The sequence below is a fragment of the Agelaius tricolor genome, unplaced genomic scaffold, assembly GCF_023055355.1.
Source record: "Agelaius tricolor isolate 1412-34295 unplaced genomic scaffold, bAgeTri1.0.p SCAF_3, whole genome shotgun sequence".
Lineage (NCBI taxonomy): Eukaryota > Metazoa > Chordata > Aves > Passeriformes > Icteridae > Agelaius > Agelaius tricolor.
Window position 1 is genome coordinate 39,916,057 of NW_027269263.1, and position 27,518 is coordinate 39,943,574.

At 39.4% G+C, this 27,518-nt stretch overlaps 1 protein-coding gene across 14 annotated transcripts; it reads left to right on the plus strand.

Annotated features, from left to right (window-relative positions):
- Positions 1 to 73: 73 nt before the first annotated feature.
- On the plus strand, positions 74 to 26,918 carry LOC139588345 (uncharacterized). 14 transcript variants are annotated; one of them, XR_011678638.1, is made up of 6 exons: positions 74 to 834; positions 1,891 to 2,358; positions 2,442 to 2,505; positions 8,523 to 8,632; positions 9,108 to 9,189; positions 13,400 to 13,681. XR_011678638.1 is itself a non-coding variant. In XM_071423555.1 (5 exons), exons 1-4 carry the CDS (start codon positions 677 to 679, stop codon positions 8,610 to 8,612), a joined length of 780 nt encoding a protein of 259 aa, XP_071279656.1. In that variant the 5' UTR covers positions 74 to 676; the 3' UTR covers positions 8,613 to 8,632; positions 13,400 to 13,681. The 14 variants fall into 14 exon arrangements, 3 of the variants coding, with proteins under 3 accessions (XP_071279656.1, XP_071279657.1, XP_071279659.1); XR_011678641.1 differs by lacking the exons at positions 8,523 to 8,632; positions 9,108 to 9,189; positions 13,400 to 13,681 and adding exons at positions 4,333 to 4,461; positions 25,974 to 26,918; XR_011678639.1 differs by lacking the exons at positions 8,523 to 8,632; positions 9,108 to 9,189 and adding an exon at positions 4,333 to 4,461.
- Positions 26,919 to 27,518: the final 600 nt, after the last annotated feature.

The following is a 27,518-nucleotide window of genomic DNA, read 5'->3' on the forward strand; positions in this document are numbered from 1 at the left end:
CCGACCGGCCTCTCTCCGCTGGCTGCCGGCGGGGGGGGTGGGGGGGGGGGGGCGGGGGGGCGGGAAAGGTGGATTTGGAAAGCGGGGACGAATTTTTTAATTGGACTAAACCCAACGCCCTGAGTACAAGGGGAGAGAAAACAACAACCGAAGGGGGCACTGGTGGGATGTGGACTTTCGGAAAACTTTCCGAGTCCCCCGGGCCGAGGTGTTTCCAAGGGCAGGAAGTCGCCCCGGATGGCACGGCGGGGGCGGGGGGGGGCAGCAGGAACCCCTGATTTCGAGGCATGAGGGCTCTAAAACTCCCCAGAGGAGAATGCCGAGTGCTCCCCCGAGTAGGAGGTGCCCTGGAGAGGTTTGTCGGTAGGAGCCTAGGCTCAGGGTCACTCCATGAATATTTCTTATTCCTTCTTTCTCTTGAGATACTACAGCCTGTAACCTAAGTGCCGCAAGACTGCTGTACACAATCTAAGCCGCTCATATCTTTCTGTACATTGACAAATGGAACACGCAGCACAAAATTAATGGAGGAGGAAGGTCTTGGCCCTCACCCCGGATGGGCAGCAGCCCCCACTGGCACTACAAGCTGCTAGCCCTCTGCCTGTGGTGTGCGCAGTGTTTGTAAACACTCCCCTCCAGACGTGTTTTCCACTTGGGAAACCAGGAGAAGACCTGCATGCCGACCACGGTGGAGCTTGGTGCCACTTGGGGTAAACAGGAGCAAGAAAGGGTCCATGGGGTGAAGTGTGCCTTCCATCAAACCTTTGCTCCTCAGGTAAAGCAAGCAGTGCCCAGGTGGGCATTTGTCCTTCCCTGGCATGCAAACAGCTGCAGGTGAGTGCTTGCTCCAGTTTAAGAGACTCTGAAGGAATATTTGCCCCTCGCAACCTCTACACTGAAATCCAAAGCTAGAGCGGGCCTACAGGGTTGGGGGTTTTTAAAGCAGAACTCAATGAAGTCAGTAAGGAGCTGTGTTTTAGAATCAATGGCATATGATGGCCTCCAGTGAGCACTTAAAGAAGGAAATCTGCAATTCCTTTCTATTTCATGTACTAACTTCAGAAAACAATATTTTTTCAAATTTTTTTTTCCTTTTGACTTGTTTGTTGTATCAGCTTGAATATAGAGACAGATACAATAAAGCTTGGTAAGCTTTGCCCTGGGTTCATGATCTGGGGGAAAAGGACAGAGAAATACCGGAGTTTCAAATTAACACTCTATACTGAAAGTTGGTGGTGTGTGGATTTCAGAATATGAAATGCATAGTGTCTTATTCACTGTAGCATTAAGAGCCTTCCCTCCTCCCCCCTAAAATTAGACCTTCAGATCTTGGTCTGCAGCTCCTGTCTCTGACACTCTGAGCTTCTGCTATTTCAGCTACAGTATGCGTAAGACTGTCAAAGCCAGGATAATACAAATCAGAGAGGTTTAAAACAAGCGACTGGGGGGCTAAATCGCTGTTTTAGACGCACAGTCAAACCTCCCTTCACGGGAGGGCGGTGGTTTTTAATCATGCCTTAAAAATTCCTTAAAAGCAGGGGGTCTCCCCTCCGCGAGGGGCGGTCGGCAGAGGTGAGTCACCGCTCGCCCGGGCGCCCTGTGAGGGGAGCGGGAGGCAGAGGGGAGGACAGACGAGTTGCGTAGCAGGGCTAGGTGGGTTTCCATGCTAAGCACAGCAATTGCGCACGGTCCCTTACGTAACTGTCAGCCGGGGATTCCCTAGATGGGGTCACTTTATTCAACCATTACACAGACCCCGGCCGCCGCTCCGGCGCGCCTGGGCTGCCGCGGCCGTCGCGACTGAGGCTGCGGCTGCTGCAAGGGAGTGCAACGGCTCCTCACAAAATGGCGGCGCCCATGGAAGCGGCAGCCCCATTTTGTGCCCGGCAGAGCCTGTCAACAAACACCGACTTGGCCGAGGCTGAGGAACAGAAGGCGGCGGCTCGTTCGCGTTACGGAGCGCGGAGGGAGGAGAGCGGAGGATTTCACCGCCCTCCTGCCGCTGAGAGAAGACTCTGGAGCGCGCGCGTTGGGGGAGGGAGGAGAGGGAGGTGAAGGGGGACGCGAGCAGTGGGCGAGTCAGAGGCTGCGTTATCCCAGCGCGGAACTGCCGGAGCTGCGGCGCGGGGGAGGGGAAGGCGAAGGCCAAGGCAGGCGGCCTTGGCGCTGCCCTCGCCGGGACGTAGCTCCCGGAGACCCGGGGGCTGCGGAGACCCGGGGGCTGCGGAGACCCGGGGGCTGCAGGAGCGGCTGGCGACGCCGGGCCGGAGGCCGGGGCTGCCCGCACGGGGGGCGCTGCGCCCCGCTCCCGCGCTGCCCGGGCGGACGGGGCCGTTCCTGTCGGATTCCGGCGAGCCTGTAATGAATGACAGGACGATCGAGCTCCTTGTGTAGCTAACTAGGTCACTGTCAGCACTTAATTACTGTTTGTTTCATTTTAGTGCGTGCCTTATGAATAAACCGGCTATTAGGCTGATGCTTCAAGTAACATTATCCAGCACCAAGGTACAAAATGTCTGTATTGGACTCTGATCTTGCGATGCTAGCTTGGTAGTAATTACTGTTTTACATTAACGATGTCTTGGTTGTTATAGCTTGGTTATTCGGCTTATAGCTGAAACAGGTAGAGATCCCTTACGATAAGGTTGTGAAGCTGATTCTAGTATGACACCACCGGGCTTGTTTGTTTTATGTTTGTAAACGGGGCTCCTCCGTTTTTTAGATAGAGAAGGGGCTTGTGCATTAAGACTTTTTTTTTTTCTGATCTATTTGTCTTAATATGCATGCTTTTAAATAGTATTAAATAAAGGAAATTACCTATTTCTGATGTAAGTTATAATTTTTAACTGTACCAAAATTACCTTGATATTAAGGAGTTTTGAAATATCTTGTTGCATACTAAACAGTCAAAGATCAAAAGTAGGAAAAAGGAAAAAATCTTGCTATTTAGTAAAAGGTCCTTTTATTATTCTCTGTATAGTATTTGTCAATGCAATTTGAGTTTATTTGTAAAATAAAACCTGTACTGTTTGTAAATGTTCCTGTATACAGTGAATTTCAGTGTATAAATATTAGAGAATTCTTGCAGACAGACAGGATAGGTTCAGTACCCAAATCGTCACTATTCAGTGCTGCTTGCATGGGTGTTTGGCCTCTCTGTTGGTTGGAGTTTTTTAAGTATAGCTATGTTAAGTGAATGTTCTGTTCTAGCAGCTGTATCCTGTGTTGTAGGGGTTTTTTGTTGTTTGTTTTGGGTTTTGGGTTTTTTTTTTTTGTTTGTTTGTTTTGTTTTGTTTTTATCTTTGGGGTTTTTTTTTTGTTTGAGGTTTTTTTTTGGTTTTTTTTTTTTTAATCTTTAATACTAAATTTTGGGCTTATTGCTTGTCTTCAGTATTGCTGCTTTAGAGAGAGCACGCTACCGTTGCTCTTCTCTGTGTGCCACTAACTCTGCATTTGCTTTCTGGTGGGTGAAATATTCTCACTCATTTCCATTTTTGCTTGTGCTGCTCTTGAATTGTGGCAACATTCTGTTCTGGTGAGTGTAACTAGTATCGCTAGCTATATGCTACTTGTATTAAACAGTAAACTGTAAATCCTTCAAAACTGAAGTTAATTTTGTTTATGTGTATGTGCATGTGCTATATACATGAGTTTTGAAAATGCAGCCTATTAGATGGACTACAGAATCCAGTGAATTCCCTCTTAAGACTAGTATATAGTAGAGGTGCAATGTAAAAATAAGCACAGGAATTACAGGATGAACTTCTGCTAGAGGAGAGCATCAGAAAGGCAAAGTTGGCAAATTTTAGTAGCATGTAGCTCAGCCGTATTTAATAAAAAATGTTAAAGTGTTGGAGCAACTGTATATGCTGGGCTAAAGACTTTACTGTTTGCTTAACTTGCTGTGGTAAATGCACACTTCAACAGGGAGGGGTTTCTTCAGTAAGCCCTACCCCTTGTGACTGAATAATACTTCAAAATCCTTTATTAGATTTTAGTGTAGTTTCTTTTAAAGATACTGCTACTTAGTATAGACCATAAGTGACTAGTCTTCAATGGTACACCATTAAATCATAAGTGAAAGGTCTTATGCATGAAATTAAATCCTAAATAGCATAGTAAAGGTGGGAAAGTGGAGGTCCAGCATTACAGGCTACTGCTGCACACTTGCTTACAATTTTCAGTACAGTTATTGGAACTTAACTACCTCAGGAGGGTTGAGTTAGATAATCTTAAAAAAAATTTAAAACACTTTTACATTGAAAAGACCCACCTTCGTAAACTGTTTATTTAAATAATTTATGACACTTACCCTCCTAAATCTTCCAACAGGATGTGCACCTTCCTCATTTCAACTTTATGGAATTACTACTCAGGAAATAAAACAGAGGGAAATTTTGGCTGCATAAACACTATTGAAAATACCCAAGTGTTGATTAAACACTTATAAAAATGCTGTCTGTAAGTACTGTAATTTTTTAATACTTGCTGTTCTTCACAAAGGTCCACCTCTTGGAATTAGTGAGTTTCACGGTCATCTAAACTCTTAAGTTATAAGCACTTCAAAGTGGATGGTTTTTCAGTTGTGCAATGAAGTATGAAACACAAAGCAGGAAAACCCTAAATGCAACTGAAGGAGAAGTAAAAATAAATACATAAATGCATTCCCACTCGATTTCAAAACTGCTATACTTTTGAAATCCTAATTCTTTTGTGAGTCCTGACTTAGGTGTTCTGAACACTCTAGGTTTGCAATACTTCAGCAGTAAGTTTAGAAAGATTGTCAAATTCATATCATTTTCTTGCAGGCAAAAAAAAAAAAAAAAGATGCTTTAGGTTATCATAACTGTAATGCAGATTAGGGCCTCAATGGCAGAAAATGTTTTGGTGTTCTAGCAAGCATTGGTGTGTAGCACAGAAGTCATGAATGTCCTGACAGCAAATGGGTGCAGGTTTTTTCTTAAAAAAAAAAAAAGTATTTGTTCTTAGTAAATTATGTTTACCTTTAATCTCACACATTACTTTATGATGACCTCTGTGTCAGTGTGATCTGGTGGATGGCACACTTCCCCCTGCCACTATAGCTGTACACTGTTCCCTGAAATAGCACTAGTGTGATTCATGTTTCTGGTTCAATGTGTGAAAGTTTGATTGAGATGCAAAACCGAGAGAGTTCTTCTGAATGTTAAAAAGGAACCATGCTCAGAAATACAGAAATGATCAGATTAAATTTGTCAAAGGGTTTTTGTAGATTAAGAATTATGGTGTCATACTTGGACAGGGACGGTCCAATTAATTTAAAGCCAAACCAAACCTAATAACTTTATGATGTTTGTTATAAGTAAAAGTGAAATTCTACTAGTAGGAGAGTTCTCAGTATTGCAGATTTGCCAGCAATATTTCATTGTCACGTAGGACTGTCTCATCTTTATATTTTTACCAATTCAAATGACACTCAACAGTAGCTAAAATTATGTTGAAATTTCTCTGAGTAAGCAGTTGCCTTACCTAACTTGCATATGGGCATAAATGAAAAGGGAAGTAATTTGTGCAACTGTGAATGTGTGGACAGACAATACATGTGAAAATTTATGCATTTCAATATAATATATGCTGGAAGAACACTTCTGAAAAATAGTAAATAAAATAAATACTGGCCAAATAACATATAACCTAAGTAATATATTAAAATTGCCCAAGCAAATCAAGAACTTAAAGCAGTGAAAACACATGAATACTCACACATGTACTTTAAAAGGAAGAAATTTGCTGTTGTCCAATTATGAGTCTCAGTGTATCTGTTGGTGATATGCTCAATTTGGATTTGGCCTTATAGACTGCTGATAGTTCATTGCATATCTGTTGTGTTGCCCAGATAAAAGGAAGTGTTTTTATTTTCAGAGTAACTGGAAAACAAATCCCCTCAAACTTAGTGCATTGGTAAAATGGTGGTGTGATAGATAATTTGAAAATCACACTTAAAACCTAGGACTTAATTTTTTAACTACAGTAGTGTCTAATATAGCTGAAAAAAAAAAGCTAATGAGAAATAGTTTTTGAAGTTGTTTACTATGAAGAGTTATCAAATGTAGTCGAGTATCAGTTCCTCTTGCTTGCCGAAAGAGGATAGCATTTAAAGCTCTTGGGGGAATCTATGACTGTTAGCCTCCAGATATTATAAAAACGTTTATTAGGCTGAGCTGCTACTACTTTTGAATTTTGAACCTTAATGTGAGATCTGTCTTACCCAGAATCTTGCTGCAAACTCTGTTTGTAAGCAATGAAAATCACTTAGGAAAATGTAGAAATGGCGTGCACCTATATATATATATATATATATATATGTATGTATGTATAAAAAAAAATAAAAAATATATATAATATATGTTTTAATATATTATATATTAAATATATATATATTTTGGGGCTTCTGAGGATCTCAAGGTCCTTATGTTTAAGAGCAGTTGATGCACAGAGCAGGGTGAGTGTCTGGTTCTCAGCTGAGATGCACTTAACAGTGTTGAGAGAGGAGTGAGCATAGTTCCCTAACCCTCTACCAAAAGGCAAAAGTGCAGTCTGGGTATTTGGGGTGGAGCCGTGTTCAAACGTGTTGCGCAAGCCAGTCTGCTTAGCCTTGTCCTTATCTAGCTTGTGTGCGGTGTGGGGAAACGGCACACTGGGGAAAGGTCTCTTCCCTCCATGAAACTCCCTCGCTTGTAATAGAAAACAGTCAAGAAGCTGGAAAAATTCTAGCACTCCTGCTGAAGAACAAAAAAGGGAGAGGAAAGAAAGTGGGGACTTGAGCAAGGGAGTGAGTAAAATCTGATAATTTTGAGTGGGACAACTCCCTCTCTCTGTGCTTTCGAGCAGTGTCACAGGTGACTTTAGATAGACATCTCCTTCGGTGCATTTACCCTAAAGTTTGTTTGTATCTTTTGCTGATTTGGGAATATTAAGTACTATTCACACTTTATTACAAATCAAGACATTAGACTTCTTTATTGTTCTAAGTATTTTATTCCAGTTTTTTGAACAGGAACTTCCCTGTGGCTTGAGTCACATGCTGCACCACAGACTGCTTTGTAGTAAGTTCCCCAGCATTAACAGGAGTGGCCTGAACTTACAGTGTGGTCTCTCAGAATGAAACTTCCTCCTGTCTTGTTTCATCCTTCACAAAGTTTCTCTACTGATACTTTACAAAGTCAATATAGATTATTTTTTTCTTTAATGCTACAAGTTTGGCTAGATTTATAAGACAATAAAGGTGAATTAAGCCTATCTGTAAATGAAACCCTGAGAATATTGTGTTTCATCTGTTACCTCTATTTTAATAAGTCCAGGCTCATTCTTCACTTTGCTTTAGGAAAATCAAATAATGTCACAGTTTTTCCTTTGAGAGGTTACCAAGCTATTACACAGCCTCCATGGTGTTCTATTGGAATTAATTGTGCTTAGATGTTATGAAAATGGAGTTGTGTATCCTTAAGTCAGGTGTTTGTGTTATGTTTGCAGTAATAGACAGAAATTATGTATATACTATACAGTATATATTTGATATTGTGAATTTACTCAAGTAATTTAATTTTTGTTCTGAGGGGTCATCTCCGTTTGCCAAAATACGCAAATTACGTTTTCGAAGATATTTATAATATTTTTTTAAAAATATTTGGGTAACTAGCTGCAGCCAAGTTAATCTCAGGATCAATTTATTAATTTATAGAAGAAAACACATAGACATTCAATTTACTAATTTTTTTATCTGCCAGAGAGTTCTTGACATTAAATAAAAATCTAATATTTCCTGTTTGCGTCTGAACATAAAATTACCTATAATTACATGCAAACCTTAACATATATGAAAATTAAGTGGAAGAATTCGGTGCTCATTGCTTAAGTTTTCCATCTGTGACATCATGCATGTGTATCATGATAATCCTTAAATATACAATCACTTTTTTAATGCAAGATCCTTCAGTTGGAGATGGAAACTTCTCACTGAATTAAAAAAATAGAAAAGTTATTTCTCTGTATCTGATGTTAAGTGTTTATCTGCATACCCTTTTTTTTTTTTTGCTTTTCCTGCAGGCTTTTCTAGAGTAATCATTAGGAGAGTATCTGAATGCTCATACTAATGAGTACCCAAAATCCTGAACTAGTAGCATTATCATCACTATATTGCTAAGAAAGCTAAGGCATAGAGGGATTCAATAAAAGAATGGCTGCTAAATTGGGTTGGTTTTCATTTAATCAAAGCACAGTTTCAGTGAATATAATGTACAGGTTATTTGAGGGTAGAGGTTGTTCAGCAGTAGGAGTGCTAGCCATAATTTTAGAGCTGTGTTAAATTCAGCGATAGGCTTTTTGTTGAATTTGTGGGTACATGCTGTGGTCCTATCTGCATTATTGGGGCTTTTCCTGGTGCAGCATTATTGGGATGCTCTGTTCCTCAGAGCATTTGCAGGGCTGAGAAGGCTGTATGCCTATGGTAGATTCTCCTTGATATTTCTGCATTTATTTTCCAGCGACTTGAATATAGAGCTCAGAAAATGAGAAGCACTTCGTTAGAGGCCTCCAGTTCGATACAAGAAACTCGCTGCTCTGTAAATCCCTGATAAAGCCAGAAATAGAAGTGGTGTGTACCCAACAGGATGCATTTGCAGTAGCTTCCCAACATCCCCTATCCCTCCCTCCCTCCCCCCGAGGCAGCTGCTGGCTTTTGGTGGGGCCTGGGTGCCAGAAGAGGGAGCACGGAACACAGCAGAGCCCCAGCTTGAATGTCCCTGCTACTGCCTTAGGTAGGAGGAACTCTAAAAGGACCAACCTGCAGCATTACTGATGCCACAGGTTTTTCAGAAAACCCAGCTTCTAGCTCTTAATATATTTTTCATTATTACTATTTTTACTGTACATGTACAGCTTGAGATTTAAGAGCTTTTAGCTTTATCACATTGTTCAATAGGAAAACTGCCCAAAAGGCATATTTCTGATTCAAAGGCTACCCTCCCACTAAATTTCAAATTCTCTCTTAAAAGTAAAGGCCTTTTCAGGTACATTATGAGGGTTTTTTATGTACTTGAGTAAAAATGGGAGTTTTTTTCCTTCCTCAGTTTCACACCTGGATTTTGTTAAAACGTTCTTTTGAAAACATCAGCTTGAGGCAGACACGTGACCTGGAAAATTTAAACTCAGGTAGTATTAAAGTCAAAAAACCAGCATATTTTCAATTGTTTCTTCTAATAATGTGTCTTAAAACCTGAAGCTCTATTGAATTTCAACCCCAAAAACATATCCTAGTAGCTGTTTGGCTGTGTTTGCATTTATAGTCATATACAATGTCATTGCAAAATACCTGTACTGAGCTCAAATATAGAAAGTCAGCTATCCTTTAATATACTTAGCTTATTCCAGTATAATGCATATGATTCAGAATAACACTGTCCTCCAGTACAGAGACATTACATGAGAGGAAGGTAGCAAGTCCTGTACTTCTAATCTAAGTAGTAAAAAATACTCTTTGCAGTGGTAATTCTTGGTTCTGGCTTCCTCCAATGAGTTTAGGTCTCTGGGTAGCTGAAGCAGTTGTATTAGGTACACAGACTGAGTCTTCAGGAGTTTTCAGACTGTATCCCTTTACTGTGCAGAGCTGTGATCGCCACATCCAGTTCTAACTTGTTACAGGACCACAGTCAAAGAATGGAACAGTTTTATTAACTAGCCAAATGGCATGGGAGAATTCCCAGAAGGTTACTTAGTTTGCTAATCTCTGCTCAAAAGGTTCTGGTGGCTCCATTGCTAGCAAAGGCTTAGCCTTGTAAGTACTGTCTGCCTTTTTAATTTCTATTTATTTGTTTAAGTTTTAAGGAAGGACTGACTGATGAATGGCTAGCGTTTGTTTTGTTCTCACTTTGCTACTACTGGCTTCAGTTAAGTCTGAGAATGATAGATGAGCTTTACACAGCTGTTTGCTTTATTTCTCCTTACCCCCTCCACATCTCATTGTCACAAAATGTTCGAGACATGTCTTGTGATTAGAACACCAAAGGCTACTCCATGGTCACATACCTCTTTCTTGAGGAGGGGGGCAACACAAAAAAAGCTCCGAAAAACCCCAGCCAAACAAGAAACCAACCAAACCCAAAAAGCACAAAAAAATCCCAAAACAAACAAAAAAAAAAACCAAAAAAACAAAACACCCCAAACCTATAGTTGTGGAAAGGGAAGAGTTTCCAATTCCAGTATACGATCTTCATATGCACAATTACTGTAGAATAAAGAGGTTTATGGCTTGAATTCAATAATACTGTTATGTAAAAAAATCTTTTCATTGAATACTCCACTGGGTATTTGGATGGTATTCTCAACATCTGGTTCCAGGGAAGAGGCAGAAAGAAGGACTTGCTTTTTGTTTTTTCTTCCTGGTTTCAATGACCGGTTGTGGTTCCTAAGTATAGAGGTCAGTGAAGCTGACTTCTATATGCCTGCAACTGGTTCAGCACTGGCTGGAGGGAATCAGGCACTTCTCAAACAAATCGTTGAAGCAGCTTCAGTATTCTTCACCATCTTTTCATGGAAAGTGTGGGGATGTGATGTTAGCTAATTTCTGAAGGAAAAATTGGCAGACAGGATTCTAAATGGCCTTTTGGTAGCTCAGCACATCTCCCCCTGCCTTAGTATGACCAAACTCCACCACAAAACATATGCTGTGCAGTTGCCAGCATTTTATAAAGCTGTCATGCGCATTGAAACACCACAGCTTTCTAGGTGTTTTGAAAGTGGTGTCCTGTTTGATGGAGTTTTGTCCATTCCCACACCATAGTACTGTGCACTGGATGTTATGAACAAATTTTAAAATAGGTAAAACAAAGCCACTGATCACCTAATTGGTTTGTTACTGCCTTCGTAAAGCTTGCTGATCTTTAATTTGGAGTAGCTGTAAATATTAACACCCACAGCTTTGTAAATGCAAATAAAGTTATGGGAAGTTTAACATTTGGAAAGGAAGTAGTAAATAGGCATGTGCAGGAGCCTGGGTGTGTCAGGGGTAGAGGCCACTGCAGGCCAGCTATCTTGGGTGGCACATTTGGAGCACAAACTATCAAACGCAGCACTGTACCAGCCCGCTTGTGCACTGTTCTTCGTGCTGGTGCCCCCACCTATCAGCCAGAGAACAGGAGCTCTTTAAGTCACAGCTCCCAGCATTACTTCCAAGACATGAACTCACTTACCTAAAAGAGGTTTTTATGTACATGTATATCTGTTGGAACTGGAGTCCAGGAGTTGAGCATCGTTTCTCAGAAAATGCTGGATCATCTCTTAAAAATGGAGTACTAGTGTTCTGTGTAATGTCTTGTGGATGTTTAAAAGTAGTGAGGATTTAAGTACTGATTAAGCAGTTCACTTTATCATCCTTCATTCATGTCAAAATTAATTGGACAAAACTGCTGCCAATTCACTACTCAAAGATGGTAAGTAAAGATACTTGCAAAGAAGCTCACTAGTTGAGCTCATGTTCTGCAGCAATGTTGCCAATTAACTTTTACTAAGAGTTTACAACTTGAAAGTACTTCATATATATCTTGATCTCTAAAAAATGAGTTTTAAGCATTTTTGTAAAGATGGAAGAGAAAAATAGATTGTTAACATTTTTTGGTCTGAATATAAGATAGAAAGCGCAGTTTGAATGTATATACATTTGTAGTGTTTGATCCCAGAGTTTCGCCATACTAAGGTCTTTCTCATATACTCCATGATGAACCACTTAGACAAGAAATAAGAGTGCGTGAAGAGGAGATGGCAGAACTGCAAACAAACAGTAGTTATGTTACTCCTTTGCACGTCAGTCACTTCTGAAAGTGACTGTAATTTCAGTAGAACTTACCAGTGTTTTGCACATTGTTATATTGGTTTAAAAACATTTTATACTTTTCAGTTGTTATTTAACTTACAGACACGAGCAATAAAGTTTTGTTGTTTGAACTTCTGCCTAATTGTAATGAAAGAAGAAGTACAAACTCTGCAAACAGATTTTATAGAAGTATGAAAACAGTGCCAGCAGTTTACACAATCTACAGAAATGACATGTCATTACCACAAACTAGCTACTACAGGAAGTAACTCTTGAGTTATGTGCCAGATTATGTATTAACTTGAGACTTTGCATACATAAAATTATTTGGGGACAAATATTCCATGTTCTTTAAGAGACCCTTAAACCTCTGGGGAAGAAAAATCTTAGCAGACAACTCCTAACTCTTTTATTGGACAATTTTAGATATAAAAGATCACATCTCCTCAAAATATGGAATGTAATGTAACTAAGGAGGCAGTTGTTTAATGGGATCACCTCTGAGACATGAAAATATGTGTGCACAATATCCACAGGTCCTCTTGACCAACACAGGTCTCATGGTGCTGTTTCCTTATAGGAACAACTGAGATTTGGGGTAAATCCCTGATGCTGAAAACCTGCAGATAAATAATTTAGATAATGATGTTGCTATCCTAATGCAGCAGTTGACTTGCCAAACTAGTAGTTTATGAATTTGTAGCCTTTGTAGTCTTGGTAGCTAGCTTCTGAATATTAGTGATAGCTTTGCCCTCCAGCAAAATGGCTTTCTACAGTTATGCACTAAATACTCAAAACTGATGGCAAGATCTGGAATCACTCTTAGTAGTTAGGTAACAACAAGTTGTTCCACAATTTCTTAATAGCCTAAACTAGGTGCTGCCTCCAAAAAGAAGCACATCATGCATCTTCGTCCTCCGTTCCTTCCTCTTGGCATTAGCATTTCACACACTTGTACTGCAACATAGATAAAGATTAATTCAGCTGAAAATTTACAGGAAAAAATTGTCTTTTAAATGGACTTGCTGCCACTGTGTAAAGGGCAGCATCAGTGCAAGAGAATGTAGAAATAAGAATCAGAGAAAGACAGGACTCCTTCTTCCTCTAGTCCTCCTTCAAAGGCTCCAGCATCCACACTAATCAGATAACAACAGGACAGAATGCTGTCCCCCTTGTTATCACTGGTGAAAGAGTAGAAGAAATCTGAAGTCAAGGCAGTTAGGTGCTGCTAGCACTTCCTTGTTGCTCTTTAAAAGGATGATAGAGTGATTACTCTTTTGATAAATATTTCCTCTAGTTTGCTTAGCCCAGTTGTCACAGGCATTTTGAAAGGAGTGCACCTGGCTGAATTGTTAACTGTGCTCTTATTTCTTTTTCAGGGGGGTTGGGGTACAACTGTCATCTTGTGGCGTTTTTAAGAAAACAGAAATAGAAAACTAACTTTCATTTTATATGTAGCATGTCCGTGTGGGATGGACACAGATGATACAACAATGAGTTAGGAAAGGCTTTTTGGCTGATAACAACAGTGTTATATTTTCCTTCTGTTGCCAGCTTTGAGTCTGTTTGCCCCCAAACCTTGTGCTGCATCCAAAGACCTAAAATTTGGAGTCTGCAGGCCTTGGAGATGGGGAGAAGTTGAGCATAAAGAGAGCCTGATGAGCATTTTCAAGACTGAGATTTGGAAAGAAGCTTCTCTCCTCCACTTATGAAGAATCTAATATAGGACCTTTTGGAACATGGCTCATCTATATTTAGATTTTCCTTACCTATATCCTTTTTCCCCCTTTATTTTTATATGGACAAGTTTTAAAATAAATGCATATATGAAATAAATTCCACATCTAAAGTCTTGCAAATAAGGGATGTTGTAGGAGTGGTTTGCTTTCTACATGTTTTCATATAGATGGGAGGGACAGAGGACATGATATCACAGGCTTTATTTTGGTAAGATTCGTGTTTTCAGTCAATATTAAACTTGAATAATGAAGTACCAAAACACTGCCTTGTCTACTGCTGCCCTCCCATGGACCCCTCAGTTTTAACTCTTGGTAATTCTCATCCATTTTAGACTTCTTTCCATCTTCCACTTCCTTGGCCTCTTCTCAGTAGCACTTTGCCACTGGAGCTACAGAATATCTCTCCGGAGATTCATGGCACCCCCGTAAGTGTGGAAGGGAGAATGAAATTGCAGTTTATCCCAGATTTAATTTTATGTTGCAAACAGTAAAGTTAAGCAACTGAAAAAGAAGTACAGGCTTTTAACTGTTGATTTTAAATTCCCCATGCAATTATATCAAATCCATGCTGTGCTTTAGGAAAATGGGGAGAGGTAGCTCTTCTAACAGCTCACAGTGGAATTTTTACCATTCCAGTGATGCAGAAGGGTTTGTCTGGAGCCCAGAATAGTGCAGCATAATCATCCTCACACCTCCTCTGTCCTTCACAGCTAATGGCTAAGTTTCTGCAGAATAGTGCAATGGCTAATCCTGTGTAAGAGTCCCAGTACATGCATGACTTTAAATTTCTTGAAAGCCTTGGAAGGCTCCAGAAGGACAAATCACATGCTTCTGCATATGAATGAAAAGATGTGTGCAGTGTAGACCTTGAGACAATCTCAGAGTAGTCAATTAATATTATTCAGTGAAAAATCATAAGACATTATAAAAAAGAATCTGCATCTATTATGCGAGTAAAGCAGAGGATATGGGAAGTCAGGAATGGAAATGAAGAAACAGGATAACTTATATTTCCCTCTTTTTAAAAGCAGAAATGTCATATTTTAGGTAAAAGTCCATACTTTTCTAGCCCAGCTGTTGTGCTTCACGTGAAACTGAGAAATACTATATAAAGCACTTGCTGTTATGATAGAATTTCTCTCTTGCTTTACTGTAGTTCCCTTCTAAACCAGGCCCTAGTTCTGCAATTCATCTATAATAAAAGGAGCCAGGTGCTTCAGAACTGCCAAGACTGAATTGGGAGGGCAGCATCACAATTTTTCTTTAACTGTAGTCATTGGTGTTTCACATACAGTTAACAGCCACTAAAGTTTTTAATTTCACTGAAGATCCTTCAAATAATTTTTATCTTTTTTTTTTTCCAAATAGCAATTTGAAGTTTTATTTGTCTTAAGTGGTAGAAGAAAAATCAAGACCAGCTAATTATTAAAAATGGAGATACTAAACATGACTCTTCAACTGATACCAAACTCAGTTTTCACACAGCGTATTTTCCTATTTCAAGAGAACTTTCCTGTAATCTAAAAAAATAACTGCATATTTGTGAAATCTTCAATAACATTATGGGATTTTTAATGTATAAAGTTGTGCATGGACGTAACTGAAAGAGCTTGGCTTAAGAATGTAAATGATTCCTGGCAGAGACTCTGTTAGCTTCAGGACACCAACAATTTCCCATTACTCAAGCTCAGAGACTTTTCGCTTTTTTGTGTAGGATATGATTTAAGGAGCGCCCCACACAAGTTTCTCTTGGGGACAGTGCTGAGGTGAATATCAGACAGGGAGCGAGTTGTTTTCTGTTTATTAAACATTCAAGATACGGATGTGTCTCTACAAGTTTTCTCCAAAGGCAACTTTTCACTCAACCTGGCTAAAATGTCTGGGTCCTGCCATCTCCTGTGCAAACCAAGAGCCTTAACTGCTCAGAAGGTCATGTATTTCTGATAAATGTTTAGTTCATCATCATTTTAGAACAAGAAGAGTTCAGGAGCTTGAACAGCAGAATTACAGACTTGGAAAGTTATGTAGACATCATTAAATTCAGAATTCTATGGTCACATTAAATAGCAGGAGCTGTGAACTAACAAAACTCTTTATTGCAGCATCAATATGGGGCCATTCTCCCAAGGTGTCTTCCCTCAAGGAAGCAGCTCTAATTCTCACTATGTCAAGACTTCTTGGGCACGTGAAATTATAAAGGAAGCTCATTGGCAAGTCAAATATGCCAACAGGGAGTCATATCCAGGGCTGCTGCATCTGGTCAAAGCCAATGTGAAGTGTTTGCAAACATGCCAGCCTTGGCACTGGTGAGTCTTGGTGTGCTGTGTGTTCCACTTCCACGCTGGTGAGTGGATAGGACTCAATATGAGTAAGGCTGCTATGCTCATCAACCTGAGAATGTCCCCTTAGTCTCCTTGTCCACTCCTAGCCTCAGTAGAGGTGATGAAGGTAGCACCTGTCACAAGAGGCCTTGGCACCATGTTTCTAACCTCCTTATCACATTTATCCTTGGGATATGTTACTAGCCCTTTGCATCAGAGCCACACTATTCCTCAGCACTACAGCTGTGGTAAAGGAGCCTTCTCCCCAAGATTCCCTGTGGCAGGTGATAAGGATATTCAGTTTTTCGAGGTGAAGTGAGATCTCTGCTGTCAAAACAGTGAAAGTGCAACTCCTTATTCTATGGAACACCAGGTTCCAAAGATGTCAGCACTTGAAACATGGTTTAAGTGCAGAAAATTCAATGACAATTTCCTGACATAGGTGATTTGTGAAGTAACTAGAGGAGATGCCCTGGCTGGAATTACTTATTACTCATGAACAATCTGTCTGAGAGTGTAGAGGTTGAAGGCAGCTTTGGCTGCAACTCTGAGTTTTTATAGTTTAAAATCCTGAGATAAACAAGAAAACTAATAAAATTGCCAGTCTTGACTTCCAAAGGGCAAATTTCAGCTTGTTTGGGAATCTGTTGGACAGGATCACATGAGAAGCAATCAGGTGCCCTGGCACGGCTAGTTGAACTTCAAGAACAACCTTCTCAAAACACAGAACTGGTCCTTTCCAAGTCAAGAAAGGTAAGCAAAGGTGGTGCAAGGCTGGTATGGATGAACAGAGCACTCTAGACTGACTACAAATACTAAATCTTGCCAATGGCAGCGTGAGTGTGCTACCCATCTACTTCCCTGTGGTGAGTGGAGAGGTCCATGATGGTCAGAAGAGGCAAATGTCATACCCATCTTCAATAAGGCCGAGAAAGAGGATCCAGGGAACTACAGGCTAAGAACTCTAACCTCAGTCTCCTGGAAGATATTTCCTCCTGGAAACCATTTCTGAGCTCATGAACTGCAAGAAGGTGATTAAAAATAGGCAGCATGAATTTACCATGGGCAAATTGCCACTGATGAACCTGATTGATTGATGATTGTGAAGTGGACTGATTCCATGGATGAGGGAAGAGTCGTGAATGTTGTTTACCTTGCCTTTAGCAGAGCTTTTCCCAAGGTCTTTGATACCAGTCAAAATATGGACAGGATAAGCAGATTATAAAGTGGATGGAAAACTGGTTGAAATTCCAGGCCAGACAGGTTGTGAGTGGCAGTATAAAGTCCATCCCACAGCTGGTTGCTAGTGGCAGTCCTCCTCAGGGACAGATTCTGGGGTAAATGCAGTTCGGTGTCTTCACTGCTAATGATCTGATCTAATGGGAGAGCTTGCACTATCAGCAGATTCATGGATCATACCAGCCTTCAGGGAGGGAGTTGATATGCCAGAGGGCAGGGCTGTTGCTTAGAGGGACCAAGACAAGCTGGAGGAATGCATTTCCAGGAGTCTCACCAAGCTCAGCAAAGACAGGTGAGAAGTCTTGCACATGCTGGAGATGAACTGACTGAAGAGCAGCTTTGTAGAAAGGGACCTGTGGTACTGGTGGACACGATGAGCACAAGTTGGCAGTTGGGGCAAACAAGGTCAGCCTCATCCCACATTGTATTAGCAAGCTGTAACCAGCAGGTTTAGGGAAGTAATTGTTCCCTCTCTCTGGTGCTTGAGAGTCTGCTTCTGGAATACTGTTTTTGCTGCCCAGCACAAGAGACTGACGCATGGTTTTGAACGCAGCAGAGTCACTAAGATCACACAGGCTGAAGCACGTGCATATGAGCCGAGTGTGGTAGGGTGAATGGAGGAAAGAGATCCAAACTTATCTTGGAGGTGTATAGTGACAGGAGAAGAGCTCATGGACACAAGTTGCAATACAGGAAATTCTGCCTGTAAGGAAAACCATTTTCACTGTTAATATAATCAAATGCTGGAATGGACTTTAAGTCAATATAGTGGAATCTCAGACCTTGAAGAAATTCAAAACCTGACTGAGCAAGTTGCTTTAGTAGGAGATGCTTTGAATGGGAAGTTGAACTAGCAGACCTCCAGGGATCACTTTCAACTTGTCCATCAGAGAAGAGGAGCAAAAACCAGCAAATGGCAGTAATTTACCACTGCAGACTTGCTCCAACCCTTATTGTCAGAGAGCTCTAGTGCCAAAGATGAGGCACCTACACATTTCAACACTTAAACATGGCAGCTGAGTTTTCCTTTGAGAACTGCAACTTTCAATGAAGAGCCCTAAGGTCTGAATATCTTTTTGAATCTGGTTCTTAATAGTCAACTTAAAAAAGAATGGATCTGTTTTCAAAGAGTGCAGGCTTCTCTCCTGAAGACATGAAAGACATAAGAGGATGATTGATCAGGATTGCTTTGAGGGATGTTTTCTTTCCTGTTGTCCTAAGATGAGATTGGAGGTTGTAGGAAGTGGCAGATGTTTTGGAGAGGCCCTATTGTTTTCAGGACTTTAAATTGTTGTTTTCCTTTGTGAGTTTCCTATCTGATAATAGCGAATGCATACTTGTAGCTAGTGTACATGGTTACATTTGGCCCCTTTTTGGAGTTAGGTGATAGTTGTTTTCTAATTGGTGCTAATTTCCATTTTCAGACACTCTGCTTAACTTCAGCATTAGCAAAACTATATGAGAAGGTGATGTTGCTATACTCTGTGCTGTGCAGGGCAGTAAATAGAGGTATGCATTGCAAGAATAATTGTATAGGTTGAAAAGCTAATATATTTTAGTACTTTGTTAAAAAGTATGCACATTCAAAAGTATACACTTTTTTTCCCAAGCACACATAGTGCTTGGGAAAAAAAGTCATTATCTCTTCATGACTGATCAAATTCTATACATTTTATGAGAAAACTTTTTGTCACTAAAAATTAATAAACATGATACATATTTAATGGAATGTATTTTTCCTTCTTCTAGTGTAATGATTCACAATTTTGTAGCGGATTCCACAGGTGTAGGTAACAGGATAAGTGAGTGGATAATCGTAATCCTTATATTTAAGAAAAAAATCCTCCTTATTTTTAATGTTTCGTGACTTGAAGATATTTCTTGTATTTTGTCTTAAATACAGCATTTCATCATTAGTTTGATGCCTCTTTCTCTATGATAAAGCAGTTAGAATATAGACCTTCTTCCTTTCCTCCATGGTTTGTTAACAAATCAACATGCTGGCTTATATTTTATTAGAATTGTGGGGAAGGGGAAATGAGATTTGCCAAATGGGGAAGGAAAAATATTTATCAGATTTCAACCCTTGGATTAAATTAGATCATGGTCTGTAAGAAAAATTATGTGGCTCTTCAGTTTTGTTTTAGCCGAGGATCTATGATCCAAAAACCATGCTATATTCAGTGCATATACTAAAAGCATCACTCACATGCTGGTCGCAAGAATATGCTTCTATTAAAAAAGTTGTCACTTATAAGTCTTTTTCCCCATCGTTCAGAAAATAATTTCTATTTGAATAGCTTTGAAATTTCAAGATCAGAATATTTTTATAAGCAATATTTTAAAGCCTGTGATATAATCTGAAAACTATCAAACATATGATCTTCCTAATGTGCCAGCACTTTGATTACATTAAAATACTTTGTTGATTCTTAGTGAATATTCATGAATGGTGTATATATGGTTGGTATGCATATGCACAGTATAAAACAACATTGTAAAAAACACATCTTTATACTTATGGAAATTTTAAAAATAAATCATTCCTTTCCACCTCATTTTTCCCCCTCATTTTTAATTAATGCCTACTTAATGACTATCTATATTATCTTAGTATAATTTCTGCTCTGGTGATGTCTCTGTAGAATCATTGATATTTCCTCTAAAATGAGAACTGGAAAACAGTCTATATTAGCTGCTAGTTTACTTGATCATGTCCTGGAATATCCCTAGCCTTCAGGAAAATTCATTGAATTTCTCTCCTGTTTTAGAGTGTGTAGAGGCAGCTGATAGGCTTGAAGTCATGGTCAATGGGGATCTAGTCAAAACAGTCAATATTATCCATAAAGTGAGTCAACTCATTTTAAAACAGGCATCTACTTTTAGTCAGTTGAATCACTCTCTAAACTTCATTGATGTAGATATGTCAAGGTGGATGAGATGGATCCCACCCTCACATTCCCTTGATATTTCTCCTCACTTGTTTGAGAGTGAATTGAAGCACTTAAAAAGAATTTTGCAGTGCAGTTTGCATTGCATTTGCAATTGGGACAACAACTCAGCCTTGCTGAGTTAACTGTAAGTTACCAGCTTGGCAATGCCAGCTGTGTATGGGGACTCTACTGCGTATGAACTGGTCATGGTCAATATGTGAGTCAGTGGTGCATTCAGCATTTAAATGCAATAAGTGCCTTTGGTGTTCTTATTGAAAAATGGCTCTAGTGAGAGCCATATTTACACTTTAGCAAGCTTTCTTTCAAATAGCTTCAGAACTTTCAGATTGAGTTGGCTGACAGATTCTAAACAATTTTCCAAGTGTTGTACCAAATCCATATTGGGTACATATTCTGACTGCATGTTATTATATAATGCATGCTAAGTTCCGTCTGTGAATTTGTTTACTGGCATGTGAACAGAGGAACAACCTCATCTTCTTATTCTGGACCTCCTAGCATTATGCTCCTTCTCAGAAACAGAGAGGAACTTGAAAAGATTGGGTTGAAGCTGCAAACATACATTAGATAAAGGAGAGAGAAGAAAGATAGTTCTGATGAATCAGAAGGTACAGGAAAGGGGAGAATGCTCCTGAACTTCTAAGCCGTGTTGTTTTCTCCAAACATTGCGCCATTTTCTCTGTCTCTCATATCAATTGGGTTGTTTGTATAATGCCCAATTCCATGTTTCCTTTAGCATGTTGTTGGCAGGTAGGTGAAAATGACAAAAGAGTGGATGGCCCAAAGCAGTGGTGAGCAGTTGTAGGTCCTTACAGCAACCACTAGCACCATGTTTTGGCACAGAAGGAATGGCCCTTGAAGGCTTTATCTTGCAGATGAAGATTAGAGAATAAATTAGCAGAGGCATTAAATGCAATTAATTGATATCCTGTTTGGTTGTCTGGGTTTTTTTTAATCATCTCAAGTAGCATGAATTGGGATGGGAGCTACTCTTTCCTCTGGAGATGTGTCAACAGGCAGGTCATGATAGGAATGCTTCCACCCCCACTTTATGGCTGAAATGCTGGAGACCGGTTATTTGTTCCTCTGCTCTGCATCACACTGCGTAATTCTGGATGCCCTTTGCCTGGAGGAAGTCACAGCCCAGCTCAAGGTTCAGAGGCTTCCTTAGCAGTGTGGGAGGAGAAGTGGGAGTGGATTCCACAGAAACCTCTGATCAGGAAGCTGCCCAAGCAAGCTAGTGGGGAATGGCTGCATTCCAGGGGAGTTTCCTACTTGCTGTGCCACTGGGGCATGCTGAGGAGCATATCTGGCCTGTGCCAAGTGCTCTTGTCTTCAGCTGCCTTTTTCCAAGCTCTCAATGGAGGGGTTGTGCAGCCTGCAGGTGAGGCAGGGTGGGAGCTTCCTGTAATGGGAATCTCATTTAGGCTTAAGAGGTGAGCTAGCAGATTTGAAGGGCTGTCAAGATAATAAGGCTAAGATTCCTTGCCTTGTGGCAAAAGTGTAGGTTCATAGAAATGCAAGTAGCTACCAACAAGTGTCTCACTTGTTGGAGATGGTGAAGCTCTGCAGTACCTTTGAACCTTCCAAGAACTGGTGCCAAGTAACAAAAATCTCTTGTATCTCTGCTTCCTCCAAATCCACAGGTTAAAGCAGGTTGTCCACTTGCAGGAATATTTTTTCACTGCCTGAATTCAGTAGGCTAGTTTTGCACCTGTAAGAAGCTGGTGTGCTCCTTGCCTTTTCCCTGGTCTTTAACTAATTGCAATTTGAAAAACATTGTTTTATGGTGTCCTTAACATGGGCTTTATAGTAAGTAAACATTACATCCTGTTTACATGGTCACATCCAGTAAAACTCAAATATTGAAATTTCTGCAAATTCATCCCACATTTTATTTAGTTACATTATATACATTCAATGTATTTAAAGATTAAACAATGTTAAAACAATTTGTTACAGTGGTTTAAGCAAAACTTTATGGGTTCTTTGTCCACAAACTTGTCTACTTTAGAAATTTGCCTCATTCATTCTTAGGAAGAGATGTGAAAGAAGGAAAAAATGGTAGAAAATGTGATCTTGCTTCTTTATTGTTGGTGTGTAAATATCTTTATGGAATTAGTATTTTAAAGACAGAAATTTACTTACACCAGATAATTTTATGGGTAGAACAGAACTGTTACATGCATAGGGAAAAAAGGCATACAAAGTGCCAGTGTTTCAAAAGTAAAGTGAAATTCAGATAGGAATGGTGTGGATTTTTTAAATCGTGTAACTACCAATCCTTTATCCATCTTCAAATAAGAACTCAAACATAAATATTGAAGTCATTACTGAAAGAGAGTCTGTAGTGTAGTCTGTTTGTTTAGATGTGAGACCAAAGTAAGTAGCTTAGCAGCTTTATCTACCTCTAGAAACTTTGACTATATGTCCAGTTGAGACCTATTAAAAGGAGAAAATTTTCATAGTGACCAAGTTCTGTTTTGCTACGCTGTATGTGAAGACACCACACATCTGGTAGCTGGATATGATGGAATAGCTCATAAGTAGTCTACTCCTCTCATGTGGCCAGCTTCGGTGGTGATGAAGCTTGCATTTTCTAACAATGAATAAATCTTGAGGCTGAGACACTTTTCTGTCTTTTTCCACTGCTATGTATTTGTCTGCCACTGTGTCCTCAACTTCTGTCACTCTGCTCTAATACCTGTCCTTGTGTCTTACTCCAATTCTCCTAATTTAGTTGATAAGGTTCTTCATCTGGGCTTCTGTTTAACACCTTTTTTATTTAGTAAGACCTTGATCTAGGAGCTCGAGGCTCCAGTCATTTTGCCAATCACTTCCAGTTCCTCCAGTCCTTATCTCTGTTCTTTCATAGCCAAGACAAGCTGATTTTGTCTCTCACTATCATATATATCTCTTTCTGCCTGCTCTATTCTTCAGCCTGTTTTAGCAGCTTTGTCTCTGGTCTTGCTCTGATTTATTTGTCAGGTCAGTCACTGCTTGCTCTGTAGAAAATCTTTTCATGAGATTTTACACCTCTCCCATTTGGTCTCCGGGTTCCCATCCTTCACTGATCACATTATATACTGTATTTTAAGTATCTTAACTCTGGCAAAGAAAAAAAGGGAGGCCGTGTTAAGTACCTAATGTTGGACAGTTGGTGGCAGGAATAACCTCCAAAGTTCCTCTATAATCACTAGGAAAGAAGGTAGATGCTTTTGAAGAGGTGGTTCATAATAGCAAGACAGCTTCTTGAAAGTAACAGTGTGTGTAGTCCTTAGTATCAAAGTTACCGGAGTAACTATAAGCAAATGTGACAATTCCTCAGTAGGTTGAAGCAGTTTCTTAAGGCTGATGTACTGTTCAAGTTTCATGGCATTGTTCCTGAAATCCCCAGTATTCAATGTAACCTGAAATATCAAACACATTTAAAAATAGTGATTATACAAAATGTTGTCTGCTACAGAAGTTTTCCAAATTAAAGCAAATAGAAATACCACTACCCTCTCACTTATATATGACCAAAATCCCAGAGTCACAATCATAACTCTTAACAGTGGAATTGATATCATCATTGGTGACACAAATATTCATTCCTTAGTCCTGCAGGAATGAATAAATAGGCTTACCTTTTGTCTCAGATAATGAATATCTTATGTAATCCTTGAGTGGATCCACCTATATAAAACAAGATTTATTACTTAAACTACTGTAAAAACAGAAGAAAGGACAGCATTTTGAATGCAGGATCCTGCTCTCAAAAGCATGTATATTTTTCTCTTGGGAGAAGAGTAGAGGAATTAAATGAGGGAGGACAGATAAGAAGAAAGAAAGAGAGTAGATGTTCTCACATTCATGTCTCATTTAAAACTTTAAAATGCAACAGGAGATCTAAAATCTCTACACCAAGATAGGGTGTAATAAGGCATTGTTTATAGAGCTCACAACTGTTGCAAGGAAACCATGCAGTCTCTTTGAGAAGAAGGGCTTAGGAAATCATGCTGTTGTTCAGAATAGCTGATGAGGTGGGCTTATGGTAGGGGCTGTTTTGTCAGAGTCAACAGAACTAGTAAAATCACAGCCTAATCCTGAATCAGCCATTAAAACCTGCACCAGCTGTTTATGGTCCAGTTGCTGTCACCTCCTGCTCCTTCTTCCCCCATCTACTCCAGCTGTCATCCCTGAGGCTCATATCTGGGAAGCTTCCCTGTTTGTTTTTTCATGAATCTGGAAATATGCTCTTACAGGCAGATAAACAGCACTGAGGGAAAGACTCCATAGGAGTTTCACTTAGTGAAACCAGAAAGCTCATAGAAATAGTGTGATGCAAACAAACTTGAATCAGAGTTTGTGTTTTCTTAGATGTTTGGTCAGTCAGGCTTAAGACACAAATCGAAAAGGAAAACAAGCTTCCTTAGATTGATTTTCAATGAATTGTGCTTTAATTAATCTAACTTTCGACTTTGGTTTCCAGCAGGACAATTACTAGAATGAGAGCTTTGGTATCCTTCTCCTGGCAGATGATTAGCTTCATTATTTAAATAATTAGATGAAATCTGGTACTAACAAATCTTAATTTCATACTGAATTTTAACACCATGTCCAGTTTTAGACACCATACTTGAGGAAAGAAGACAATCAACTGGAAGCAGTCCAAAGGAGAATGACAAAAAAGAAGTGTAGAAATTATAACCTAAAAGGAAAAAAAAAAGATATAAATTATGTTCGTTTAGTCTGACAGAGAAGATAGAATGAAGACACTATAATACAAGAGGTTGCTCCAAGGAGGAAAAGAACAATCTATTTCCTTTGCCTGTTGGATAGAACAAGAAGTAATAGGCTAAATTACAGCAGAGAAGATTTATTTTTAAAATTACAGAAAACTTTAATGGTGAGGCTAGGGAATAGATTGCTTGGCAAGCCTTTGGAGTTTCCATCTCAATTGGAGATCTGTGAGATCAGAGTATTTGAAAAACTGCTTCCTGCAGGCAGGAGGATGTATTAGGTGTCATCTGGAGGTCCCTTCTAGTTCTTCTGTATATTTTATTCTTGTAGTAAAACTGTAGTTTAAAGGATAGGATTCATGTACACTTCTTACACTATCTTCTTCATGTCTTCAAGCAGTGATAAAATCCTTCTGTAGAAAGGAGAGTAAACAATGCTGTTACTCCAGTGATCTTGTAATGAAAAATGGAAATACATCTTGGAACAAAGTACTTTTTGATATACCTTCTTTTAGATAATTGCACAGGAGTACTTGGAAAGGTGGCTGTAATAGGGAAAAAACAGATAATGTGATAAAATTCATTTGTTTAAAATTACTTTTTTGGCACCTGTTACTGTTGTACTGAATGATATCACCGTAGATCACTCATGTAGGAACTTCAGAAATCAATTGAATGTCCTAATTGCATTCAGAATGCTAAGTATAATTTTAGATTTTTATTTTATCACTCCTTCTATTTTAAAGATTTCATTTAACTGGAAATATTAGAAGTAGCACTTCAGTTCTCAAAAATTGTACATATCATGTGAAATCCATTAAAAATCTAAAAGGATAAAGTGTAGATACTTCAGAGATAACTTTAAAAGTACTTTTTACTGCATTAGTTGTATTTGCAGTTGAGTCTTCCAGAATAAAATGGTTGGGCCAGGGCAGCTGACTAACCAGTTGTAAATCACAACTCTCAAACACATACTTTGGACACAAAGTTTAGAATTTATTTATTTGTTTTATTCTGGGCATTCTTCATTTTTCAGATTATAACTTGAATGCAGTTTCTTTACATTGTCTGTAATATGACTGGGACATAGCACTTCTACTGCAGAATGTCACAGAAATTTGACTCGACTATTCTGTTTCTTCCTCCTTCAGCTGCTTAGACCTCAGCAGATCTTGATCCTGAAGAAGGGCACCATCGACCATCAGGGCTGAGCAACAAACAGCACATTGTGCCACTGGAACCATGCTCATCTGGATCTTGGGTCCTGGCTCATGGGAAACACTGCCTGTCCTTCCTTGGGTTTTTCAGCTGTACACCCTAGGAGACCACTGTCCCTACAGGTTCCAGATTCATGGATCTGAATGTGGCTGGCTGGACTCTTCACCTCACCCAGGCTTATGTCAAACCTCATTCCTCCCTTCATCTTTCTCATTGGAGACAAGGGGAACAGATACATACAATTGATATTTTTATTTGTCATTGAAATAGCTATGTTTGGGTCCAGTGATATGTGAATTTAGGTGACTTTGCAAGCTGCAACAGTAGAGATTGATGCACTGTAAAGGTATAGGCACTTACTCAATGAGTGGGGAAAAGAGACAAAATTTTGGAGGCTTCACTGGAGTGTAAATTCTAGACTTGGATACCTATGGTCCTGCATATATACATGCCCTGTAGATTTCAACATAGGGTAGGGATATCTGAAATTAGCTTTAAATAAAATTGGTCAGTTATTGGAAGGGATCTGGCCTCAGTAACAGGCCACTCTGTCCATAGAAGAGAATGGCAAGATGCTCTGCCTTCTCAAAATCATGTAGCTTCTATTTTTTGGAGTCAATTGCTTAAAGTAAGACCAATAGGACTGGTATTTTTCAGACTGTGAATCACATCAAAGTCCTGGAACATATTACAACACTGAGTTGTAAGCCAAAAACTCATTGTTTTCTGTAAAAAAAGATAAACAGTGGCCCAGCCCACTGAAAACTGCACCATCCAGCAACCTGTTGATGTACCTAAATTTTCCATGGCTGTAGCTCTTTAGAATGTGTTTATATGAAAAACACAGTAAAATTAAAATAGGTTTGGTAAACAATCAATCTTTTTTTTTAACTGAGAAGCTTGAAAGGAAATAGTTGCAAGAAGCAAAAAACTTCACAGATTTTTGTTATAGTTTTAAAATCAGGACCTCTATTCTGGCCATTCATGTTCTCTAATGAAGCTCAGGCACATGTTCAGAGTGGTTTTACAGGTACATTTCCTTACATTCAATAGACACAATAGATTTTAAACAGTTTCATAGCAACAGATGGTTCATTATGACCATTAACCTAGATAAGTGAGTATCAGTTTGGCACAGCCTTAATGGTCTATAGTGGTCTGTGGGTAAAAAATTATTTCTCTTCATCTGAGTACCTTCCTGAGAGGTACTTTTTTCAGTTTTGGTTTTGGCTCTGCTTTTTTTCCCCTTTTTTTTTTTTTTTACAAAGCATGTTCATGTGAATTCTTGCATTCAGGAAAAAAAACTGTACCCAAGAGCTTTGTGGTAAGAACATTTACCACAAAAAATATTTGTTTCTCTGAAATGTAGTAGCCATAGTATATCCTATCAGGTAATCAGAAGTTTTAAAATTTGAATATGTACCTTGACAGCAGCTAAACAGACATTCCTAAATAGCAGAGATTTTTAAATGATTGCT

Excerpts from the sequence above, each read along its gene's own strand:
- LOC139588345 (XM_071423555.1), top strand. The coding sequence starts at position 677 with ATGCCGACCACGGTGGAGCTTGGTGCCACTTGGGGTAAACAGGAGCAA. Across the intron at positions 835-1,890 it reads TGGCATGCAAACAGCTGCAG|AGCCTGTCAACAAACACCGA; the intron begins GTGAGTGCTTGC and ends TGTGCCCGGCAG. Across the intron at positions 2,506-8,522 it reads TAACATTATCCAGCACCAAG|CGACTTGAATATAGAGCTCA; the intron begins GTACAAAATGTC and ends TTTATTTTCCAG.